The following is a 17,653-nucleotide window of genomic DNA, read 5'->3' on the forward strand; positions in this document are numbered from 1 at the left end:
GAATATCTTCTACCAGGGTTTAGAGATAAATCAGGTCATAAATTTAAAGTCTTACTGAAGGAAATTGTTTTCTCTGAGGAACTTGATCTTCTGATCCAAACTCCTGTCAGCTTTCAAAACATCACAGAGCAGATCTGGGGGAATAAACAGTTTAAATTTTACTGTACAGTACTTTTAAAAACACTGTGCAATATGTATTTTTCTACATATATAAGAATATCTGCTCTTTTGGATATTTTTCTATTTAATCTGTGCAATACTACTTATAATTGCAAGTACTAATGCATATTTTTTATTATTTTTATGCATGTTTTGGTTTATTTTTATTTTTACACAACATTCCCTAAATGTTTGCACCATCTGTGTTACTGTAACACTGCAAATTTCCCAACTGTAGGATCAAAAAAAGGCTTATTTTATATGTAAAATACTTTTTATTTAGATTTTTCTGTCTCACTTTTGTAAAATTGCATATTACTCTGTGTTGCTGCCTACAATTTACCTACGTCCACGTAGACGACGCTGTGAGGATTGTCGCTGCAGATGAAGCCATATTCTAACAGTAATCGCTGGTTGTCATGGCAACCGTAGTTAATAAAGGCCTGGTGGAAGCGCCGAGTCCCACAAACACTCCTGATCTCGTAACACCTTGTCGCATCGTTGAAACTGGCTTCAACCTGACAGAAAAATACAATTATTCCTCTACATGTATATTGTGTATTTGAATAAGTAAACAGGTGAATCTGTTACCTGGACGTCAGCTCGGTGGTTCAGCAGGTCCAGAAACGGAGCTAAAGCGAAGCGATCCGGTCCAGACAAGAAGCTGCTTGGCCGATGAGACATGAAGACGGAGCGAGTGTTGACGCTGCACCAGGCCCATCTACAGGACGAGGGGACAGATTTACATTTTCTCAAAGATGGGCTGAAATAAACTGAACATTTAGACTGAAAAAGAGGCAGAAAGTGTTTAATTTAACATGTTTGTGGACCTGAAAGCCTCGTAGGTCAACACGTCCTCTGTAGACTGATTCAGGACCGGCTGCAGAGACCTGAAAAAGATCAGAACTTAACAGAATATTCACATAAATGAAGATAAATAAGATGCTTCTTTAAATAATTATATACACTACCGGCCAAAAGTTTGGACACACTTTCTCATTTAATGGTTTTTATTTATTTTCATGGCTATTTACATAGTAGATTGTCACTGAAGGCATCAAAACTATGAATGAACACATATGGAACTATGTAGTAAACAAGAAAGTGTGAAATAAGGCAAAGCATGTTTTTTATTTTATATTCCTAAAAACAGCCACCCTTTGCTTTGATTCCTGCTTTGCACACTCTTGGCATTCTCTCCATGACCAAATCAATCATCAACAGATCAGTTCAGTAAAAGCAGGACAGAGTTCAGCTGACTGTGTAAATAAACTCCGTTAATTTGTTCTAAAACAGAACCTGCAGAACCTGAACTCACCTGAAGAAGTCCTGATTGGAGGAGAACATTTCCTGCACCGCCTCCCTCTGCTCTAAGCCCCGCCTCCTCACACAGGCGGGCAGAGCGTCCATGACGTCGTCGCCGAAGTACACGGGACAGGTGTAGGAAGCGGGCAGCAGGTCGACGTAGGGGAACCAATCAGAGGCCTCCCCTCGGTGACGCTCGCAAACCAGGAAGACGCAGAGAACCAGGAGGGGAGACAGACGAGGCTTCCAGCTGTGGAGGGAGAAACATCCATCCATCCATCCATTATCTATACACCGCTTAATCCTCACTAGGGTCGCGGGGGGTGCTGGAGCCTATCCCAGCTGACTCGGGCGAAGGCAGGGGACACCCTAGACAGGTCGCCAGTCTGTCGCAGGGCCACATACAAAGACAAACAAGCACTCTCACATTCACACCTACGGGCAATTTAGAGTAATCAATTAACCTCAGCATATTTTTGGACTGTGGGAGGAAGCCGGAGTACCCGGAGAAAACCCACGCATGCACAGGGAGAACATGCAAACTCCATGCAGAAAGATCCCGGGAAAGCCGGGACGCGAACCAGGGACCTTCTTGCTGCAAGGCGAAAGTGCTAACCACTACGCCACTGTGCAGCCCGAGGGAGAAACAGTTTGATTTAATGCCTCCTGACAGCCAGGCAGCAGGGCGTACAGGTGAACAATGAAGTGAGTCTGAACAGGTGAGGATTTATCAGGCTCCTGCATGTCAGAAAAATGAGGATTCAGTGTAAAAATCTGCAATTTATTTACATTTGTCTCTCACCTTTTTATATATTCTCCCAAGTAGCTGTTCAGGACAGTCAAGGTCGTGAGGAGACACGACTCAGGCAGAGAAATCACCAGATGACCGGGCTGACAAACAAAACAGAGACACAATTTAATACTTAAACACAGCTATTCTAATTTTTATAAAGCATCACTGTTTAAAAATTAAAAGGATTTATTACAATATGCATCAAAGAACAAGTTGTCACTGCAAAATAGCCTTTTATATTCTCTTTATTATTTCTATTTTCATAATTTACTTAGACTTCTAACACTCTTTATGGTAAATACCAGCACAACTTTGCACCTTATCTCTTCTAACAGCTTCTATCTACATAATAATATTTAATAATAATACTGATACAGCACTTTTTTTTAGACATTCAAAGATGATTTACAACAAGAATTCAAAAGCTAAATAAATTGGAGAAAGGACTATATAGAAAAACAGTAGCTGAAGTTGTGAATCAAACTGGAATGGAAACGATACTAGATTGGAGTTTGAGTAAATTTAGAAACACGCATGTGTTGTCAAACTGCAAATCAGGACAAAAACCAAGCTGCAAAATCCCAGAAAGTCTCTGTAAAGTTGTTCAGGTATCAAACTCTTTTTCAAGCTTTTAGGATTCTCAGGCAGAATCTGCATTTCTGAAGTGGAAGAAATCTGGGCTGACGATCACCAATCTTTGCTAAAACGGAGCTTTAGGCACCCTGGAACTTTGGGAGTTTATGAAATGGCATTCAAAAGACTCTGAAAGCACAAAGGAAAAGTTTATCTTGCCTGATTATAAGACAACTGACCTCCAAGTGCTATATCTGGAAAACAATATTCACTTTCCATGACCTTCTAATTCTTATGGTAAAGCACGGTGGTGGCATCATCATGCTATGATGGGGAGTCTTAGCAGAAACGGGTAGACTTTACAGAACTGAAAAAAGGATGAATGCTAGAAAGATACTTGAAGAAAAGCAACACCTTTTGCATTTAAATACAACAATTTATCTTTATCTGTTCTGAAAACCAGGATTGTTAAAAAAAAAAGTGCTGCAGAAAGTTAAAAATGTCTCATCATTCTGAGGTTGGTAATGTTGAATAGACAAAGTACAGTGCAGTAAATGGCATGTGTAGAAGAAACTGTGTAAAAATGCAATGTTTATGAGGTTTGCTATGAATTGTATAATGCACCCAACAATTTATTAACAGTTTCAGCTCAACATTTCACTCCAAAGCTTGTTTAAATGTTGTTTAACGAGCGTTTTGCTGTGCGGTTTAATTTTATTAAACTTTATTGAAATACCTCATTGGACAGTTTATTAAAATCTACAGAAAACAAAAAAAGAGCTGAACTTGTGAATCAAACTGGAATGGAAAGAACTTGATAAATTAGGTCAGTCATTGTAATAATATTATTTAAAGCCTGATCAATGCTGGATTTACGGGACTGTTACTGAATTTTAGGGAATAAAAGAATTCCGATATATCAACCGATGTTCCCCTTTGAGGTTAAGATCAAGATTCCATTTACTGTCATAAAAGATGCAAAGCAGAAAAACATTCTGAAGCATCTGAATACCAATAAAAACATCACAAAGCAGGTAATAAAAGTACTGAACTGTGCATGTAAAAAAATCTGATTACCTTTATAGCTCTGAGAGTCTGAAGTCCTCGACCTGTGTCTGGATGGAGAAAAGTTTAACAACGACACATTTAAAGAATGGAACATCACTTATTCTGTGTGTTGATGCTGCTGACAGGAAGCTAATAAGTGAATTTATCTACTGAGGTTTTGTTAAACTCCAGATAACGTGGCGATAAAGCGGAGTTTTACCGGTGAAGACGGCCGGCTGCAGCAGAGTGGAGGTGAATCCTCGCTGGTGAAGAAACTTCATCAGTCTGATGTACTGAGACAGGTGACGTAAGGAGGCTGAAGAAGAAGGAGGAGGAGGAGAAGAATGAGAAGGAGAAGAAGAAGAAGGAGAAAAAGAAGAATTAGAAAAAGAATGAGGAGAAGGACAAAAAGAAGAAGGAGCAGAAGAAGAAGAAGGAAAAGAAGAAGGAGGAGGAGAAAGAGAGAAGAAGGACAAAAAGAAAAAGGAGGAAAAGAAGAGGGAAAAAAGAATGAGAAGGTGAAGAAGAAGACAAAGGAGATGCAGAAGGAAGAGAAGAAGGAGAGAAGAACGACAAAATGAAGAAGAAAGAAAAGAAGGAGATGAAGGAGGAGAAGGAGAAGAATAAAGAGAACAAGAAGAAGAAGAAAGAGCAGGAGGACAAAGAGAAGAAAGGGAAGAAGAAAAAGAAGGAGTAAGACGAAAGAGAAGAAGGAGAAGAAAAAGGAGAGAAGAAGGAGGAGAAGAACAAAAAGAGCAAGAAAAAGAAGAAGAAGGAAACAAGAAAAAGAAGAGAAGAAGGAGGAGAACAAGGAGAACAACAAGAAGAGGAGTTTATGATGAAGCAGTTTACAGCAGAGAAACATTGTTGGAAATCAGCTAATTGTTTCTACCTGACCGGAGGGAGTTTTCATGTTTCTGCCTCCTCGTCCTGGCAGCTCGTCCAGCTCGACGTCTTCGACCCGTCATGTTCCCATATGGACCTGTGACAATAAATACAACTCAACAGGCCCCAGAGATAGAGACAAATAGAATAGTGTAAGGATTGAAAAAGGTGTTACAGTTCCCTCTCCAGTCTGTCTTGGATAATCATTCCAGATGTCACCAGTTTATGTGAAATGACTTAAGATCTGGACTTATGTATTTCAGACGTAAGCTGTGAAACTTCATTTTTCCCGCCTATTCTGACATAATAAAACGCTCACAAATCAGTCTCTGTGCAAAGCATTCAGGCTTCAGTTAAAATGTCAAAACCCTGTTTGAAATCATCAAAATGTGGGGAAAAAAAACAAAGATTTGGTCGCTCCACGTTCAGTTCCACTTAAATTGTCTTTTAACTGCAGAATCTGAAGCTTCTCAAGTACAACAACAAAAAATAGCAACTACTACAGTAATTTCAATGTTAGTAGTGTTTTAATACATGTCAAACCACAGTTACAGTTTTGTATGAACAAAACAAACATCAGGTAAACCTCACTTTGAGGCTTTAGTTTATAACCAAATCCTCCTTTTTCTCCTAACAGCACAAAAACGCAGAATTCATACATTTACCAACTACCTACAGATGCACACAGTCAATAAAAATATAAATAAAATACCTACAAACCGTCCTCAGCGCCATCTGACCACGATCTTCCACCGCAGCTCCATGAGCAGCCCTCTGACCACGTGTTCCGCTTGTTTTTCCGGGTATGCGCACTGATCCTGCGCAAAACTCCGCCCAGCTTCCTCCCATGGACATGGACATGAATATCTTCTATATATATATCTATGTTCCTCCCCTTTTCATCTAGTATCATGTTCTTCAGTCCTTTTTATCAGCTGATTTTCTGCTGCAGCTCGTTTATTCCGTCTTCAGCTTCTTCACAGCAGCTTCAATCAGCAGAACAACAGCAGCTTCAAGTAAGAAACATCAGTTTTTATCGCTTAAGGTTAAAGGTTATTTTAACACCATAGTTGCAAAACTAACCTGCAAAACCAGCAGTCAAAGGTCATAACAGAGCTCCAAGTACGTAGTAGTAGTTTATTGTTTTTTATTGTTCAATCCACACATTAAAGCTAAGTCCATAATAAAGCAGGCAGTTTAAATTTAAGGTTAATTTATCAAAAAGGTTGCAAAACTAACCTGCAAAATTCCTGCAAAACCAGTACAGATAGTAATAGTAATTTGTTGTTTTTTTAATGATTAAATTGTCATTTTTAAGTACAAATCCTTGCACATCGTGTTTTTTGATTATAATTTAAAGCAGATTTATTGCACAGTTTCTTTACTTGTAGTGTTTTATGTCACAAAATGGTCATTTTTATGATTTTCAGATGCTTTATTTGTGCTTTTCTGTATTATTAGACAAATCTATTTGAATTTCTCTCCCTGAAATTGTCATCATGACTCAGCCAAACCTTAACCTTAACCCTACATGTCTGATAACATTGTTTCTGTGCCAGAGAAACGATAAAGTCGCTGTGCCACAAGTGTTAACGCTGGTTTGTGTGTTGAAGGTGGAACAGGATCAGTTTGTGCGTTTACTGTGCGACTTCACACCTTTCTTACTCTTTTGACAGACATGTCAGTGAAGGTTGCCGTAGTAACAGGAAGCAACAAGGGCATCGGATTGGCCATCGTCCGAGCGCTCTGCAAGCAGTACCAGGGTGACGTTTACCTCACATCCAGAGACGTGTAGGTCACTCACCTGGTCACACCTGCACAGGACCATGTCGCAATGTGCATGATTTCATCTTTTTGCAATTATTTTTTCATGTTTAACAAATACCCTCGAAAACCTGGTTTCAAATCTTAATTTTGTGGTCAAATGTAATATTCCAGACAAGTTTTTCCAGTTATTAAGAGCGTAGCTTTAAAAAACAACTCTGCTATTCTGCTTCATCCAGAATGTGAAGCTGTTGTTTCATCAGATTTAATTGCTTTCATCATGACTTTTTGCCTCCTTCCAGTTTGAAACCTATTTGAAGAGCTCAGATGGAAGCACAGACATCAGAATCGCCGACTTTGACTGATAATAAATCACTAAAAGTAGCTGAAAATGTGTTTTTAGAACCTTTAAAATCAAAAATCAAAGTGAAACTAACTGAAAAACACTGCAGATCTGTGTCTTATTACGATAAAATGACAGTAAATAAGAGTTTTTTCTCCTGTTCTAGTGGTCGTGGTGAGGAAGCCGTGAAGTCTTTGTCCTCTGAGGGACTGAATCCAAAGTTTCATCAGCTGGACATCAATGACGTGAGCAGCATCACAGCTGCAGCAGCTTTCTTCAAAGAGAAATACGGAGGAGTCGATGTCCTCATCAATAACGCTGCGATCTTATTCAAAGGTAAGAATGAATCGAGACACTGAGGAATATTAAACTGCACTGAAGTTACAAACACTGATGGTTATTATAAAAGAGAACTTTATTAATCTCAGAGGAAATTCTTGTCCCAGAAAGACTAAACTACTACGGCTTAGATATACAGTTGAAATAATAATAATAATAATAGCTTTATTTATATAGCACCTTTGAGAACAGCGTTCATGAGGTGCTTTGATGGTCAAAACATTTAACACAGACAATCAAGCAAGATATGAGACAGGTCAGAGTCAACTAAAATAAACTGTGATAGACAGTAAAATAGTAATAAATTTCATTAATAATTAGCTAGATTAGCAGTCATGTCAAACAAGGGAACTAGGCAATTTGAAAATTAAAGAATAAGATTGAGGGTTAAAATTCCAAAATAAAAATCCCAAAACTTTCAGAATTAAAGAATTAGAGACTGGGGCTGCACAGTGGTGTAGTGGTTAGCACTTCCACCTTGCAGCTAGAAGATCCCTGGTTTGTGTCCCGGCCTTCTCAGGATCTTTCTGCACAGAGTTTGCATGTTTTCCCTGTGAATGCGTGGATTTTCTCCGGCTTCCTCCCACAGTCCAAAAACATGCTGAGGTTAATTGATTATCCTAAATTGCCCATAGCTGTGAGTTTGATTGTTTGTCTGTATATGTAACCCTGCGATGGACTGGTGACCTGTCCAGGTGTCTCCTGTCTTCACACTAAGTCAGCTGGGATAGACTCCAGCCCCCCCCAACCCTAATGAGGATTAAGTGGTATATAGATAATGGATGGATAGATAATGGAAGAGTTGGAGAGACGATATCACACCAAGGAACCAGGCAGTAAAATTGTAAATTAAAACAAGAGAGAACATCTAAAAACAGGACAAATACAGAATAAAACACTGAAACTAAATAAAGCTAAAAGTACCGTAAACTTCACATACAAGCAAGTCTATGAAAGTGGGTTTTCAGAAGTGATTTAAAATAAGTTACTGATTCTGCAAGTCAGTAATTGGCACCAATCTGCAGTCTTATGCTAGTATTAGCATTTAATATTTTATAAATACATGAGCTGGAGAATATATGTATACTGGGGCTGCACTGTATTATAAAAAAACTGATGTTACAATTTGAAAAAAAATACACAAACTTGCACCAGATGACTTGAATAACTCTGTTAGGAAATAATTAATCATTCTAGAACAATTAAGGTTGTTTTTTAAGGGGGGCATCTGCATGGAGAATGAAAAATAATTTAAAGTAAGAGCTGAAAAATGCTGTTCGGAGCCATTTAACGCTTGCACTTTTTTGATTTTGGATGGTATTGAGATCTGACTTTGCACTCATTATGCAAACTTTTGTGGTGCTGATATACATTGTCAAAAAAATGAGTTGCGTTGCCTCATGCAGTGGCAACAATTGCCAAATAAGAACTTGTTTTTGTTGAATATAATGAAGTGTTTCCATACAAGTGATGCTGCGTTTCTGTATTAAAATGTTCTTTTGTTGTTCGTTTCTCTCCAGTTCTTGGCTCATTTTGCTGTGCTCATGTGCAGCATGTTAACAAACTGTTGTGAATAGTTTTTTTTAAAAAACTCAGTATCCAAGAAGCCTTGAATCCCAGTTAATTGTATTCTTTTAGGCAGACTTCTCTTATGAACATTACACTTTTTGCAGTTTTGACTATTGTGCATCCACACGTCATGATATCGTTGCTGAAATGAACATGTGCAGCCCTGAGTGCTTTTATTTTCCTAACAAAAAGCCTAGCGCTCATTACTGAATTACTGTCAGATATTGTTTACATTTGCAACTATAAAATAATGACAACATGTTCACTCTTTCTTTACAGAGGGGGACACGACTCCATTTGCTGTCCAGGCTGACGTGACCCTGAAGACGAACTTCTTCGCCACCAGAGACATGCTGACTCACTTCCTGCCGCTCATCAAAGCCGGAGGTATGAACACACAGATTTAGTTTGCCGTCTACTCGAATCGTCAGTCTGCTGGAAAAATGATGAGAATACACAAAAATGTTGTGGCTTCAGAACGTATCCAGACTCATGCAGTACACCGTTTCTTTTCATTATCCTTGCATTACAACTAACAGACTGAAGTTTGAGTAAATTTAGAAACACACCTGTGTTGTCAAACTGCAAATCAAGACAAAAACCAAGATACAAAATCGCAGAAAGCCTCTGGCCAACAATATTCAGCTTCCATGACCTGCTAATTCTTATGGTAAAGCATGGTGGTGGCATCATCATGCTGTGATTGGGAGTCTTAACAGAAACGAGTAGACTTTACAGAACTGAAAAAAGGATGAATGACAGAAAGATACTTGAAGAAAATCAACAGTTTACCTTTAAATACAACAATTACCCAAAGAAAACAGGCAAGAAAATTCTGGAGTGGCTTCAGGACAGTTTTTCTAGAGTGGTAAAACCAAAGTCCAAAAGTGAAACCATAGAACATTTCAGCCAAAACCAGAACTTTGGCCATGAACAAATGTAGTAAACTGCTCAAATCCAGATGTACAAAGTTTATAGAAATTAAAGAAGAACCCAAGAAGTCAAAGCTCCACCTGCTGCCCAAACAAACGAACACTAAAACTTATCCTCTATGAATGATTTTTAAAACAAAACACGTTTTTACTGCAGTGGAGGTTTGTCGAGCAGTTATGAGCTTCAGATGTCCTGTATTTTGTGTTTCAGGTCGTGTTGTGAACGTCTCCAGCCTCGGCGGTTCTTGGGCTTTGAAAGACTGCAGTCCAGCTCTGCAGCAGCGATTTCGCAGCGAGGACATAACGGAGGACGAGCTGGTCGGACTGATGCAGAGATTCGTCGCTGAGAGCCAGAAAGGAAAACACAAGGAAGACGGCTGGCCGGAAACAGCGTACGGAGTGTCGAAAACCGGCCTGACGGTAAGACTGAGTACATGTTAGGGTCTTATAATGCGATGCCACATTTATAGAAATAATGATTCTAAATGTGTGTTTCTCTACAGACTTTGTCCATGATTCATGCTCGTCGTCTGTCTAAGGAGCGACCAAATGATGGGGTAAATGAAACTTCTAATCAAATTTTCAATAGACTGAGGAGATAAAATGCAGTAGAAATACTGTTTAATGCAATTTTTGGGGGTGTTGTATCCAGTTGTGTAATCAATATCACCAACATCGGATAAGCAGACGACACAGTGTTGCTTGTCAACAATATCCAGTCACTTCAGGCAGTGATTCTCTCTGCGCCACATGTAAAGCTTATGGGATGGAGCTCAATACCAAAAAGACGAAGACCATGTATGTTAACAAGACAACACCAGAAAACTTTGTAATCAGTGCAGAAGGTAACAATCTAGAGCAAGTCCATGAATACCAATTCCTTGGAAGCACGATAACAGAAGATGGGAAAGTGGATGAAGAAATTAAGAGAAGAATTGTAAAGGCGAAGACCAAGTTTTGGGAATGCAAAGAATTCCTTCATAGAAACATCAGCATTTCACTGAAATTAAGACTGTAGCGATGTTATGTGTGTTCTGTACTAGCTTATGGATGTGTATCCAATGACGACGATGTATCCAATTAAATGTCATTTCCAACCTAACTTTTTAATTGTGTATGTGTTTTATCCAGATCCTGGTGAACGCCTGCTGTCTATGGAGGACTAAAAGTGCCAAAATTAAATAAATAAATACATCATTAAATAATTAATTAAATATGTCATTAATTAATTAAAATTGGAATTAAATATTTCATTAATTAATTAAAATTGGAATTAAATATGTCATTAATTAATTAAAATTGGAATTAAATACTTAAATGTGTTATTAAATAAATATATCATTAAATAATTAAATATGTCATTAATTAGTTAAAATTGGAATTAAATATGTCATTAATTAATTAAAATTGGAATTAAATACATAAATGTGTTATTAAATATGTCATTAATTTATTAAAATAACAATTATTTTAAGTAAAAAACATATTTCATTATTTCACGATTTAATTAATTATTTCATGGTCCTTGTGTTGCAGTGGATCATGAATTAATTTTATCTGTCAACCTCGCCCGTCAAAGTCCGTGGGCGGGACTAACGTGAATCAAGTCTAATCCACTGCTTTTGTCTGCCTTGAAACAGGAAGTAGAAGTCTTTCTAAACATGGAGGCTGTGTAGAGGGAGAGTCGCTGTGAACTTTCTAGAGAGTTGGTGAGAGATATTTTAGACCTTGCAGAGTATGTGGAAGCAGGACCTGCTGACCGCGAGCATGTAGCGTGTAAAGCAGAGGAATTTATTGAAGTTGTTGAAGTTATTTCCGCACTTTCCGACCAAGATGTTGACCGTAGAGTGACTGCAAATTTAGAGGAAGTACTCCGCCGGTTTTCTGGTACCAGGGTGCAACAGGAGCACACACAGGGACCAGGGCGTTTGGCATACCGAGGGAAGTTCTGGAACATCACGTTCTTTGTGGATTACCAGCCTGTCAAATTGCAGCGATGCTCGGAGTGTCGAGCGCTTTTCCTTTAGGACCTACTCGGCGCGGCACGGCTCCGCTCGTCTTTGTTTAGCCGCGATTCCACAAGCATCTACTCGGCACGGTACGGCTCGTCTCATCTTTGTTTGCGAGCGTTTCCATACGGACTAATTTTCAGCACCTTCTCGGCTGAGGTTCCCAGCGAGCTGAGATGAGCCGATAATGTGGCGTTTACATAGTGCAGGCCACTGATTGGGCAGGGAGTGACGACACAGAGCAACTTCAGCACGAAAACAAAATCCTGCATTAAAAAATGACTGTAAACAGCGACGGTGTGCATTGCTCTTCACGAAACTCTCTGTTCTTCATAATTTTAATGTGACAGCCAGACCTGTACCGTGGGTGAATGAAGAGGTCGAGACTTTGTCTTTGGTGGTGGATCAAAGAATACAGAGAGAGCTGGACGGAGAAAGTTTATCAGGAGGTCTCTGAGCGGATGGCCGCTCACATATACAGTAGACTGTATATAAAGAGAACAGAAGCAGTGTAGGGAGAAGCTGAAAAAGCTCAAAAGTGACTATCGGTCCACCCAGGACCACAACGGCCGGCGTGGGTCAACCAGGAGGTGTTGGAAGAGGTTTAATGGACGCTATTTACTGGCACCGCACCGGCGAGCAACAGGAGGGAGACTCAGCCGCTTCATTGTTGGAGACGTTCGAGGACGGTGAGTGTTTTGTGACTTCAAGAAACTTATACATCATTTATTCCATTGGTGGCAAGCTTCTTTTAAGCAAACAAGTATTTTTAGAAAGTAACGTCGTTGTCTCCTGTAGCAGACAATAAGATAGCTAGTTAGCCATCGGCGCTAACTCCGTGCTCTGCTTGTATTTCGTGCTGCTGTTTCTAACGTTTAGCTCTCAGAAGCTAATACTTCAGTCAGCATGCCGTGTTTTTCTTGTACTTAGAGTGAGTGTTTATTTCTGTTCAAGAATCCCTTTCCACATGCGAAGCCTACTCCACCTCCGTCGCGGAGCCCCCGGCTGCCCTGTCTCCTCTCCAGCACCAGCACCAGCTCGGACACCGACACCAGCACGTCACAGCAACGTCTTATCACCGGTAAGACACGGTAAACAGAGAGCATGGTTGATTTTCGCATTATTATTATTATTACTACAGGTGTAAATGCCTGCAAGCATGATCAGAACAGTGAGACCAACGACCAAGAATTGAGGCAGGTGTAAATGCAAACTGTGCAGCAGCCAGCTCAGGAACGCCTGATGAAAGTTACATGTAGCTGCAGTGACACATAAACAGAACACATGCAGCTGCATTTATTTTCCATTGACTTAACAAGTAAGTCACTCTAATTAATTTACGTTCTGGTGCAGTGTAGTATTGCAACCATTCTTCTTATAGTCACTAGGTAGCTGTGAAACTGAATGAAAATATACATAAAATGAGAAAACATAGCTCTTCTTAGCAACTCCAAAATGTGCACAGGATGAAATGAAGTTCACACCACGTCGTTTTTGTTTGTGGTGGAGGAGTTACTGCTTGTGCTTTGGTTAAAGCGAAGAGTGCCAGAAGTTTATTAAAGTATCAAAGACATGATCATGATTGAAAATGGATGGACGGGTGGCTAAACACATCACATCATAGCTGTGGAGTCCTTCTAGCTCCTGGGGACTACAATCTCTCAGGACCTCCTGAAAAAGGCTCAGCAGAGGATGTATTTCCTACAACAGCTGAGGAGACATGGCCTGCCACAGGAGCTGTTGATCCAGTTCTACACTGCAGTCATCCGATCTGTCCTGTGCACCTCTGGATCAACCACACAGCAGGACAGAAACAGACTACAGCCCATAGTACGGACTGCAGAAAACATCATCAGAGACCCCACTCACCCTGGACATTTGGACTACAGAGCCCTGTACACAAAAATCACCACTACTGTGTTTATAGCAATTACCATTTTGCTAATGTGTTCATACATTCCAGTCTAGCTGTACATTTCTGTTTATATTGTGTTCTATTTTACTATTTCTTTTTCCTCCCTGTTCCTCTTTCTATTGTTTATTTTTTATTATTCTCTTCCATATTCCTAGGATGACACCAACAGCCGAAACCAAATTCCGTGTATATTGTGTACTTACTTGGCCATTAAAGCTGACTCTGATCACTTTTCTGTCTTTGGTCTAGGCAAGAGGAAAAGGGGCAACAGAAAATTGGACCTTCCTAGCGTACTTGTGGAGATGCAGGCTGAGGAGGAGTGGAGTCATGCCCAGCATGATGAGAACATCTGGTTGCTCCTCAGCGAGGCAAGAGAGAATGAAGCGGCCTTGCAGCGGGAGGAGATGGCCCAGAATACTGCCTTCAACCAGTCATTCCTGGGTGTGCTGGGGCAGCTGGGGCAGGCAGTGCTGGGTGTGCTGGGGCAGCTGGGGTAGCTGGGTAGGCAGTGGGCAGCCGGCGAGTGTGAGCGAGTCCACCTCCCATAGACTTGAGATTTACAAATGCTGGTCATATAATTAGAATATCATGAAAAAGCTCGTCTTTTGGACAACTGTCAGGTCAGTAGTCTTCCCCATGATTGTGTAGCCTACAGAACTAGACTGAGAGACCATTTAAAGGCCTTTGCAGGTGTTGTGAGTTAATTAGCTGATTAGAGGTGTCTTCAATATTGAACCTTTCTACAATATTCTAATTTTCAGAGATACCAAATTTGAGATTTTTGTTAGTATTCAGGTATAATCAAAGTTAAGAGAAATAAACATTTGAAATATATCAGTCTCTGTGTAATGAATGAGTATAATATACAAGTTTCACTTTTTCAATGGAATTACTGAAATAATGAACAACTTTTTTCATGATATTCTAATTATATGACCAGCACCTGTAGTTGTATATAGTTTTACTTTTAGCCCTCCACTGTAGGAGAGGCCCACCACAGTTTGTACTTTGCACATTGTAAATAGTTTTGATTTTGCTGCTGACTAATAAACTATTTTGTGACTTATGTGACTGCATCACAACTTCTCATTTTGTCTGTTAAGACACTGGTAGAAAAAGAGTCAACAGTCTGAACCAAACAATTCTATATTCCCTAATAATGTATTTGTGTTTAATGGGATTTAACATGTTTTAACACAAACTCCTTTATGGTTCATAATTCCGGTGACTGAATTACACCAAAGCAATACTGATTTATCAAACTGTAATTTTCTTAAAACAGCTGTTTTAATGTTTTGGCGTTTAATTTTTTATTTAATCTTGCTAACCTTCACAAACAAACAATAGCATAGACACATCTACAAAAGTTTATTGTCAGAATTGCATTAAAGAAAACAATAGCGGTCCGGGGACCGAAAAACAGAAGTATAACAAGAAGAATAACTTTGCATGACACGTAGTGCATCAGTGCATCCTGTACATCTCTGTCCTCCTCCTCTACACCTTGTGCTACTGCAGGCTCATGTGCTGCTGCTTCAGGTAAATCCCATGAAGTCTCATCAGACAGCATCTGAAACACATACACAGCACACATATTTTAATACCTAACAGCGATAAACTGCAGCCATTACAGGGTCGTTCACAGGACTGATACACGATAGCTAGCGAACTAGCATTAGCTTACCCTCATATGTCGTCTAGTTCATATCCTCTTGTCTTCGGCTTGATACTGCTGCATCGCCTCCCAAACTCTCCTGTGTGTCTCCTCAGTGTTTCGACTCGCCGCTCTCAGCTTTCTCCGACTCTTCTATTACTCTGAATCTGACAGAAAGCCACAGACCGAGCAGCAGGTGTACTATCGCCTCCATGTACATTGTTGCATTGCGTTTGTGTCGCACAGAAATGACGGTAAGGGACTTTCGGGCCGCCGTGCTATGACGACTCCACCCACGATGAGGTGGTTCTCAATGTAATGGAAAAACAACTAAACCGAGACGAGCCGTGGCGCGCCGAGTAGATGCTAAAGGAAATGCTAAAGGAAAATTTGTCTTGCACCGCATGTATCAACATTTGGGAAAGAGGACCGAGTCTTTAGCGGTTGCTAATAAAGTTTTGTTTTATTGAGTATCCAAACCAACGTAGAGGTGAATAGCGCCACCCAGTGTATCGGAATGTGTTCACAAGCTCTGCGTCAATCCATTATCTGGAATCGATTTGCCTTGACTTGATGTGCAGGGTAACCAATCAGGTGTTAGGATCCGCCCACCGACTTTGACGGGCGAGGTTGACAGATAAAATAAATTCATGATCCACTGCAACACAAGGACCATGAAATAATTAATTAAATAGTGAAATAATGAAATATGTTTTTTACTTAAAATGAATTGGTATTTTAATAAATTAATGACATATTTAATAACACATTTATGTATTTAATTCCAATTTTAATTAATTAATGACATATTTAATTCCAATTTTAATTAATTAATGAAATATTTAATTCCAATTTTAATTAATTAATGACATATTTAATTAATTATTTAATGATGTATTTATTTATTTAATTTTGGCACTTTTAGTCCTCCATAGCTGTCCAGGATGGGTTCGCACCGACATGACGAGTGAGAAAGCCCCAAAGTCACCAGATGAGGGCGCCATCACTCCGGTGTATCTGGCCCTGCTGCCTCCTGGAGCCACAGAGCCTCATGGGAAGTTTGTTTCTGACAAAGAGGTTCAGCCCTGGTGAAAATATTCAAGAAAACCAATTTGTGACCAACAAGTGTGTGATTGTGCATCTGTCTGCTGAGTTAACAGAATTAACAAAATAAGGTGCTGTTTTCATAAAATGATTCGTTGTCAGTTTATATGTTACATGGAAAAACAGAACTTGCCTTAACCAGAATGCATTTTTTGCTACAATAAGAAGCTTTAACATTGAGATGTTACGATTTCATGTCAGAGCATTAAATGAACTTTAAATCAGAAGGACTACCTTAAAATGTGGATGAACAAGTACAATTAAACACACTACACTGCAATGTGAAATAATTTTGATAATTCACTGAATAAAAGTATAAATGCAGCTTGTAAATGTTTTTCATTTGTGACTCAGATTTCTGCCAATCGTGCACCAAAAGGTTTTAAGATCCAAAGTTGGATTCATACTTATTACCCTGTGTTAAAAAGGTGGATAGAATCTGATTTTTTAAAAAAATCTACTGCATTTACAGCATCTGTCCCAATATTATGATGAATCAAGATTCTAGTTGGAATTTTTGCATTTAAGATATACAAGAAAAATCCAAAATATGATGTGAATTTTGCTGCAGTCTGAACCAAACAGGCACGTGTCCCTACATTCTATTTATAAAAATACAAAAAAGGAAAATTTCCAAGTAGGTCAAGACCTAAAAAAAAAAGATACCTCAACAGATAGAGGCAAATAGAATAGTGTATAGACTGAAAAAAAAAAGTTGTTACAATTCACTCTTCAGTGTCTCTCGGATAATCACTCCAGATTTCACTCTGTTTATATACAATGATTTAAGATCTGGACTCATGTATTTCAGACGTGAAACTTCCCTTTCCTCTGCCCCCCTATTCTGACATATAATAAACTGCTCACAAATCAGCCTCTGTGTTTTAAATACATCAATGTAGAAGTGGGTTTTAGGCAGCATTTAGGCTTTAGTTAAAATGTCAAAATACAGTTTGACATCATCAAAATGTGGGGGGAAAAAAAATAGGATTTGTGGTCACTCAATGCTCCAGGTTCCGTTCCACTTAAATTGTCTTTAAACTGCAGAATCTGAAGCTTTTCAAGAACAACAACAAAAAAAATTAGCAACTAGTAGAGTAACTTCACTGTTAGTAATGTTTTAATACATGTCAAACCACAGTTACAGTTTTGCAAGAACAAGACAAACATCAGGTAAACCTCACTTTGAGGCTTTAGTTTATAACTAAACCCTCCTTTTTCTCCTAACAGCACAAACACAAAGAATTCATGAATTTATCAAC

General features: G+C 39.2%; 2 protein-coding genes and 1 long non-coding RNA gene across 5 annotated transcripts in view; 1 reads left to right on the forward strand and 2 right to left on the reverse strand.

Annotated features, from left to right (window-relative positions):
- Positions 1-5,638, reverse strand: part of setd4 (SET domain containing 4) — an 8,372-nt gene extending 2,734 nt beyond the window's left edge. The window contains exons 1-10 of one of the 2 annotated variants that reach the window (XM_023286781.3): positions 5,479-5,638; positions 4,770-4,859; positions 4,098-4,193; positions 3,908-3,945; positions 2,267-2,355; positions 1,478-1,714; positions 990-1,049; positions 751-880; positions 503-677; positions 56-134 (exon numbers count right to left, since the gene is read on the reverse strand). In XM_023286781.3, the coding sequence (XP_023142549.3) occupies positions 56-134; positions 503-677; positions 751-880; positions 990-1,049; positions 1,478-1,714; positions 2,267-2,355; positions 3,908-3,945; positions 4,098-4,193; positions 4,770-4,859; positions 5,479-5,623 (1,139 nt within the window). In that variant the 5' untranslated portion in view covers positions 5,624-5,638. Of the gene's footprint in view, positions 1-55; positions 135-502; positions 678-750; positions 881-989; positions 1,050-1,477; positions 1,715-2,266; positions 2,356-3,907; positions 3,946-4,097; positions 4,194-4,769; positions 4,860-5,474 lie in introns of both variants that reach the window. The other variant, XM_023286782.3, reaches the window with a different exon arrangement.
- LOC111579488 (carbonyl reductase [NADPH] 1-like) lies at positions 2,161-16,724 on the forward strand. Of its 2 annotated transcripts, none has more exons than XM_055018438.1 (8): positions 2,161-2,183; positions 6,439-6,553; positions 7,036-7,205; positions 9,057-9,164; positions 9,921-10,129; positions 10,213-10,266; positions 10,841-10,856; positions 16,222-16,724. In XM_055018438.1, exons 2-8 carry the CDS (start codon positions 6,441-6,443, stop codon positions 16,377-16,379), a joined length of 828 nt encoding a protein of 275 aa, XP_054874413.1. In that variant the 5' UTR covers positions 2,161-2,183; positions 6,439-6,440; the 3' UTR covers positions 16,380-16,724. The 2 variants fall into 2 exon arrangements, with proteins under 2 accessions (XP_054874413.1, XP_023142552.1); XM_023286784.3 differs by lacking the exon at positions 2,161-2,183 and adding an exon at positions 5,642-5,778.
- On the reverse strand, positions 14,987-16,224 carry LOC129350811 (uncharacterized). The gene is made up of 2 exons (XR_008604332.1): positions 15,318-16,224; positions 14,987-15,203 (listed from the first exon to the last, which is right to left on the reverse strand). It is a non-coding gene; the product is annotated as an uncharacterized LOC129350811 (long non-coding RNA).
- Positions 16,725-17,653: the final 929 nt, after the last annotated feature.

Source organism: Amphiprion ocellaris, chromosome 16 (genome assembly GCF_022539595.1).
Source record: "Amphiprion ocellaris isolate individual 3 ecotype Okinawa chromosome 16, ASM2253959v1, whole genome shotgun sequence".
In the NCBI taxonomy this organism is placed as follows: Eukaryota; Metazoa; Chordata; class Actinopteri; family Pomacentridae; genus Amphiprion; species Amphiprion ocellaris.